Source organism: Saprolegnia diclina (assembly GCF_000281045.1).
Source record: "Saprolegnia diclina VS20 unplaced genomic scaffold supercont1.26, whole genome shotgun sequence".
In the NCBI taxonomy this organism is placed as follows: domain Eukaryota; phylum Oomycota; class Saprolegniomycetes; order Saprolegniales; family Saprolegniaceae; genus Saprolegnia; species Saprolegnia diclina.
The window spans coordinates 2,002-9,271 of record NW_008246093.1 but is presented as its reverse complement, the minus strand read 5'-3'; the positions used below and the strand labels follow the sequence as shown (position 1 = coordinate 9,271).

The 7,270-nt window shown below is 59.1% G+C and overlaps 3 protein-coding genes across 3 annotated transcripts in view; all 3 read right to left on the bottom strand.

Moving 5' to 3' along the window:
• Nucleotides 1-115: 115 nt before the first annotated feature.
• SDRG_08464 (DNA-directed RNA polymerase II subunit RPB2) lies at nt 116-3,762 on the bottom strand. Its single transcript, XM_008614352.1, has 2 exons — nt 1,581-3,762; nt 116-1,534 (listed from the first exon to the last, which is right to left on the bottom strand). Exons 1-2 carry the CDS (start codon nt 3,747-3,749, stop codon nt 152-154), a joined length of 3,552 nt encoding a protein of 1,183 aa, XP_008612574.1. The 5' UTR covers nt 3,750-3,762; the 3' UTR covers nt 116-151.
• Nucleotides 3,763-4,544: 782 nt separating this feature from the next.
• SDRG_08463 (DnaJ like subfamily A member 2) lies at nt 4,545-5,890 on the bottom strand. Its single transcript, XM_008614351.1, has one exon. The coding sequence runs from the start codon at nt 5,861-5,863 to the stop codon at nt 4,607-4,609; it is 1,257 nt and encodes a 418-aa protein (XP_008612573.1). The 5' UTR covers nt 5,864-5,890; the 3' UTR covers nt 4,545-4,606.
• Nucleotides 5,891-6,911: 1,021 nt separating this feature from the next.
• SDRG_08462 (TKL protein kinase) overlaps nt 6,912-7,270 on the bottom strand; it is a 1,524-nt gene continuing 1,165 nt past the window's right edge. The window contains exon 2 of the mRNA XM_008614350.1: nt 6,912-7,248. Coding sequence (XP_008612572.1) covers nt 7,042-7,248 — 207 coding nt within the window. The 3' untranslated portion in view covers nt 6,912-7,041. The remainder of the gene's footprint in view (nt 7,249-7,270) is intronic.

Sequence of the window (7,270 nt, the reverse complement as noted above, 5' to 3'; positions counted from 1 at the left end):
AAGCAACCACGTTCGCGCTCCAAACGCTGTACGGTACACTGTTTCAGCTGCAACCCTAACCCGACTTAGGCTGCCGCCACCTCGCGTCGCCATATTGTCTGCCAAATGACACCCGTGGCACAAGCAAGATATAAATTGTATAGATTACCGATCAGTTGCGCTGGCGCGTCGTCGCCGTCACGTTCGGGTTCCCAAGCGTAAAGAGACGGGGCGCGATGCTCATGGCCATGAGCTCTTGGAAGAGCAGCTTGCACGAGTACGGGATGTGCACCTGCGAGATCTGCGTCTTGTTGCGACACGTCCGGCACTCGAACGTCATCTTGCGCAGATTGGCAATCGCAATGATACCGCAGAGGTCGCACACGTGCACGCGGTACGCGTCCGAGTTGGCAAAGAGACGGTCCATCAAAAAGTTGGCCGACCCGTGCGAGATGAGGCAGTCGCGCTCCATTTCGCCCATGCGGAGACCGCCTTCGCGCGCACGACCTTCGAGCGGCTGGCGCGTCAGCATCGTCACGGGCCCACGCGACCGCGAATGGATCTTGTCGTCGACCATGTGCTTGAGACGCTGGTAGAACGTCGGCCCGATGAAGATCTGCGCTTGGAGCCGACGCCCCGTGTGGCCATTGTACAGCACTTCATTGCCGTGGCGCTGGTACCCGAGGCTATGGAGCGTGTCGGAGATCGCTTGGACCGTCACGTCCGTGAACGGCGTCGCGTCGCCTTCGTCACCGGTTTGCGACGATACCTTGCCGAGAAGACACTCGATCAAGTGGCCAATCGTCATCCGCGACGGAATCGCATGCGGGTTGACGATAATGTCGGGGTTGACGCCCTCGATCGTAAACGGCATGTCTTCTTGGCGGTACGTCATCCCGATCGTGCCCTTCTGCCCGTGGCGGGACGCAAACTTGTCGCCGATTTGCGGGATGCGAATGTTGCGGAAGCGCACTTTGGTAAACTTGAAGCCTTCGGCGTTGGTTGTGAGCATGACCGAGTCAATGATGCCGTTCTCATGCGTCCGGAGCGTCGTCGACGCATCGCGCTTTTGGTGGCGCATCTCCATGCCATTCTCGTCCGAGGCCGGCAGCGGCGACGTCTTGCCAATGATAATGTCGCTGCCCGAGACGCGGGTCCCCGGCGCGACAAGACCGTCATTGTCGAGCTTGTGGTAGCTGCCGTGCTTGAGGCGGAGGCACGTGGCGCGGCTCGGCTTTTCAAACTCTTCGCAGTTGAGAAACCCGGCCCCGCCGCCCATGCCATGCGGTGACTTGTTGCGCTCTTGGTCGACGTAGCAGCGGTAAAACGTCGACCGGAAGAGCCCGCGGTCGATCGCGCTCTGGTTCATAATGAGCGAGTCTTCTTGGTTGTAGCCCGTGTAGGTCGCAATCGCCACGATCGCGTTGACGCCGCTGGGCAGCTCACGAAAGTGCAGGTATTCCATCGCGCGAGTCGTCACGAGCGGCTTTTGCGGGTAGTTGAGGATGTTGGCCATCGTGTCCATGCGCGCGCGAAAGTTGGACGTGTAGATACCCTAAGCATTGGCGAATCAATGACATGGTCAAAGATGCAAGACGTACCATGGCCTGCTTGCCCATGGCCGACTGGTACGTGTTACGCGGACTCTGGTTGTGATCTGGAAACGGAATGATGCTGGCGCAAATGCCGAGGATCATCGACGGGTGGATCTCGCAGTGCGTGTAGAGTTGGCGCGGCTGCAGCAAGTCCTTGGGCTCCATCGCAATCATGCACACCTCTTCTTCTTCCGTGTCGATGAGCTCCACGACGCCTTCCGTGAGCAAGTTGTGCCACCGAAAGTTGGTGTGCTTGTGGTTCTGGAGCTTGACCACGTGGTTCTTTTGCAGCAGCAGTTGGTTTTGCTCGACGATAAAGAGCGGTCGGCACACGCGCCCAGCGTCCGTGTAGATGCGCAATTCCTTCTGCATGAGGTCGCGGATCACCGACACTTCAGCATCAATGTCGACGCAGCGGCGCAGCGACCGCAGCGTCTTGACGAGCTCGTTCGGCTCACGATGGACGCCGACCCAGTTGCCGTTGACAAAGATCTTGGTCGCCTGCGGAATGATCTGCGGCTTGATCTCCTCCAAGTTCTCGGTCGCCCACTCTTCGAGAAACTCGAGGATCGGCGCTTGGGGCGACCCGACCGAGATGTACGCCATGAGCGCGAGGTTCTTGACGAGGCCGACGGCTTGGCCTTCCGGCGTCTCGGCCGGGCAAATCATGCCCCAATGTGTGTTGTGGAGCTGGCGCGGCTTGGCCTGCTTGCCTTCGCGCCCGAGCGGCGTGTTGAGACGGCGCAAGTGACTCAACGACGACGCATACGTGAGGCGGTTGAGCACCTGCGACACGCCGGCCTTGGAGGCTGTCTTCTGCATGCCCCAGTTGCCCGTCGCGAGCGAGTAGCGGAGGCCGTTCGAGATGGTCTTGGACTTGATCGCGAGCGAGAGCTGAAAGTCGCGGCCGGCGTCGACGCACTTTTGGAGGTAGCCCTTGACGTCCTTTGTGAGCTTCTTGAAGAGGATGCGAAAGAGCCCGCCGAGGAGCGGCCCGGCGAGATCGAGACGCTTGTTGCCATAGTGATCGCGGTCGTCTTCGCCAATGCGGCCCAGCGAACACATGAGCAGCTTGTGGACAACGTAGCCGAGGAAGTACGCCTTCTTGGTCTCATTGTGGTCTTCGACGCCGACGTGCGGCAGCATTTCCTTTTGCAGAATGTCTTGGGCGTACCGGAGACGGTCGGCCTTGGAGACGTTGATGGCCGACCCGCGGCGCCCGATAAAGTCGAGCGCGACTTCCTGTTCCTGGATCACAAACGCCTCTTCGAGCGACGGCTTGAAGCGCTCCATGAGCTCAATGTCCGAGAAGTCGTAGCAAATGTGCTCGAGGATCTCGCGGTCGGCGACAAACCCGAGCGCACGAAAGATGATGACGACCGGGATGTCTTGGCGAATGTACGGGATGACCGCGCGGATCTGATGGCCCGAGACCGCCGACTTGCCGCCAGATTTCGTGTACATTTGCACGTACATGGTCGAGGTCGGGCGCACGCCATGCTCGACGTGCGACCGCGTCTCGCACACCCACGAGTACTTGGAGACCGACGACTTTTTGAAGCAGTAGACGTGGTTGTTGCTCATGCGCTCTTGCGCGATCAGCACCTTCTCCGAGCCGTTGATGATAAAGTAGCCGCCTTGGTCGTACACGCATTCGTTGAGCTCGGTCAACTCCTTGTCCGTCTTGTTGGTCAAGACGCAGTACTGCGACCGCAGCATGATCGGTACGGACCCGATAAACTCCTTGGGCGTGTGCTCGCGCTCGTACGGGTCCTGCTCTTCAATGGGCACGGTGCCCGCTTGGTACTTTTCGCACGTCACGTCGACGTAGAGCGGCGCCGCGTACGTGAGGTTGCGCAGCCGCGCTTCGTGCGGAAACATGACGGACGTCGAGCCGTCGCTCTCGGTCATGGTCGGCTTGGAGAGGTAGATCTGGCCAAACTGGATCTGGTAGATCGTGTCCGAGACCTTATTGGCCTTCTGGCCCGGGTTGTACTGCGCTTCGGGCGTGATGCGGATCGAGCGCGAGTCGTCGATGAGCTCCTGCATGGTGTTCTGGATGAACTCGTCGAACGAGTCGAGCTGCTGGCGCACGAGGCCCTTCTCCTCGAAGTAGGCCGAGATCACCGCCCATGCGTCCTCCTGCGAGACGCCGACGTCGCTCGTCAACTCCATCCTCGAAATTGCCAAGTCGATGGTCTGCCACACGCCACCGGACGCCCTGGCTATGTGATACACTCTATCTTTTGATATCTGCACAATATGAATACATCATATCGAATGTGAGGAGAATCGAACTTGAAGCCAAGGATCGCAGACCAGCATGAGCAGGACGACGAGCTTGGCGAGGAAGACGACGACGAGCATGGACAAGAATGCGAATGGAAGGTCAAGTATGGGCAACTGGACGGTAGGTCGAGCAGAGGCCAAGTGCATCGTGGACGAAGGATCATGGGCAAGGACTGCATGCAAAGGGCAACGAGCTTGCGATGGAGGTCCGTCGTCGCGCCTTGGACGACGACTTGCCTCGAAATGGCGCGTGCGACGACAAGGACGAGAAGCATGGTAGCCCACGTCGTGCAACCGAGCCCGCCAGACGGTACTTGACTGTGGGCGATGCGATGCGATGGATCCAGGTATCATTCCTTGACGATGAACTCGTGTAGGGCAGGATGGCGTAGAAGCCTGCTCGAGGACAACCAAGGTAACAGCAGGAGCGCGATGCCTGTCGGTGCGTCTGCAAGTGGCCAGGTGGCTGCATGCGACAGCATACATGCGCAGTGGTGCTGGCGCTGCGTTCTGGTCATGCAGAGAGAGCGTCGCCAAGCAACAGGCGTCGATGCAGTTGCTCTGCGGCCTGCTGTGACAGTGGCAGCCAAGATGGTGCCGAGGTCGCCTTCGGAGCTCTGTGCAGCGGAGCTTGCTGCTGCTGTCGCAAGGTCGATCGCAAGGATGCTCAAGAGAGACAAGTCGACTGCAAACTATAACTCTATATTCAATTTCGTTCGAAGACCGACGGGTGCTGCATTCGCTTACTGCTGCTGGCACTGGACGCCACGGGGCTGGCCCCGGTCGTCGTCCGAGTCGTACGCTTCGCGCTGCGCTTCCTGCTTGGCGGCCTCGGCGTCAAAGTCGCCGAGGAAGCACTCCTCCGAGTCGCTGTAGCGACGGACGGGCTCGGGCAAGGCAAACACGCTCTGGAGCGCGCGCACCTGGTCCGCCGACACCGACGTCGGGAACTCGATCTTGAAGAGAATCACAAGCTGGCCCTTCACGAACGGGTTGCCGTGCTGCGGCATGCCCTCGCCCTGCACTGCCTTGAACTGGTTCGGCTTGATGACCTCGCCAGGCTTGGTCTTGACGTGCAAGTGGCGGCCATCGAGGTGCTCGACGATCGTCTCGAAACCGCAGAGCGCTTCGACAAGCGTGATCTTCTTCTCCATGATGAGGTTGGCGCCCTTGCGCTGGAAGGTCCCGTGCTCCTTCTCCTGGACGACAAAGACGATATCGCCGGCGATCGTGCCCGGCGCCTGGTCGGCTTCGCCCGTGAACGTGATGCGCTGGCCGTTGCGCATGCCCTTCTCGATGTGGACCTCAAGGACCTTGCGCTCCTTCGAGACCTTGTTACCCTTGCAGCCCTTGCAACGGTCCGACTCGCGGATCGTCTTGCCCTGGCCACGGCAATCGGGGCACACCGACTGGACTTGCTGGACCATGCCGGGCGCGATCTGGCGGTGCTGGATGCGCATGCCACGGCCGTTGCACGTGTCGCACGTCTTCTCCGCGCCCTCGGCGCCGCCACGGCCATCGCAGCGGCCGCAGAGCACATCGCGGTTCACGGCGAGCTTGACCGTTTTGCCGTTGTACAAGTCCTCGAGCGACACCTTGAGCGGGTGCGTGAGGTCTTCGCCCTTTTGCGGGCCACGCGGGCGGCCACCGCCACGGCCGCCAAACATCTGGCTGAAAATGTCGGCGCCGCCGCCGCCGCCGCCGCCCTGCTGGAGGCCTTCTTCGCCGTACTGGTCGTAGAGCTCACGCTTTTCCGGGTCCGAGAGCACCTCGTACGCCACCGTGATGTCCTTGAAGAGCTCCGGGTCACCGCCCTTGTCCGGGTGGTTCTTGAGCGCGAGCTTGCGGAAGGCCTTCTTGATCTCGGCCTCCGACGCTGTCTTGGCCACGCCGAGCGTCTCGTAGTACTTGGAGTTGTCGACGTTGCCGCGCGGTGCGCCTTGGCCATGGCCGCCCTCGAAGCCGCCGCCGAAGAAGCTCTCAAAGCCGCCGCCCCACATGATTCCTGCGCTGCAAGTGGGTTTTGTGGAAATGGTGACCGGCGTTGGGTGGTCATCGGGGGCCAGGATTTCCCACACGTGGGATTTACACGTGAAATACACGAAATAGTGTATGGTGACGAAAATTCCTCGGGATGGCTTGATAAAAAGATTCGCATGCGCCTTGAACTTGATACCAGCGACGACGACGAGCTGCGACGACAGCGTTGCCAATTCCACGAGGTTGATACGAGTGCGCCGGACAATAGATCGTATCTACAAGGACCAAGGGTCCGGTACGAGTCATTGCTTTGCCATATCGAATGCACCGGCGCACTCGCGTAGCAGCGGTCGTCCCATGGCATTGGCAGGCTCAACCAACACGTGATGCAATAATACCGTACAGTGCGTCGGTGCGTTGTTCTAGCCTCTCCAGATTCCACCGCCCAAGTTGAAACACCACCACGAAACAAAGCGGGTCCAGGGCTGCATCGTTCAAGTATGCACAGTGTATTCGTGTAGAGAAAGAGACATCTATGGGTATCAAGTTTCGCTCTTGTTTGCTACCCTACCATGCGAAACGCAATCGAAAGACATTTGTGCAGCACAGGTATCAACCATTTTCAACTCGAGATCCGCTTCATACACTATTTCAAAACTCATCATCGTGTCCAACATGCCATTGCGAACGTCGTATCCAGGGCCAGCAAATGTGGTCATTCATGGAATCGACATCCTTCGTTAAGGAAAGCAGGTACATGCCCCCAGCAAAGCACTGCTTGGCAGTAGGCCGGTCCGAGTCCATTGGCGCAACAAGCCATTTCATACACTATTTAAAACTATCGACACCGTGCTACACGTGTGAAATACCCATCCTGCGTGCTAAGTGCGCCTGCGGCCAACCTCTGTCGCCGTGCACTCTTGCGTTTTGTATGGTTCGATTAAGTTCGATCTTGGTTCTCCACGCGATGTGATTGGCTGCTGCTGGGAACGGACGCCGATTTTTCGCGGGAACGTCCGCCTGTCCTGCATGGACACTGCACTCTAGTACATTCAGTTAGTAGACACACACGGCCAAGATCGACTAATACCTCGATCTCCTTGATGCATCTCTCATTTCTCTTGTACTAAATCCAGTAGACGAAAAGCTCCAACATCTCGTGGGGATTATGTAATACTAGATGATTAATACGACCGAGCTACGACGACGAGGCGCGAAGGGCGGGCTGCACAACGTCGACGATGAGCTGGACGACTTCGAACGCGCTCGGACGCCGCTCCGGCTCGTAGTCCAAGCACCGCATCGCAAGGTCGAGCACGGCAGGCGGGCAGTCGTGGCTGAACGTGGGCTTCGCCCGCTTCTGCGTCACGAGCTTGATGACGGCCATGCCATCGAGCTTGCCATTCTTGCCGATCGCTTGGTCGGCA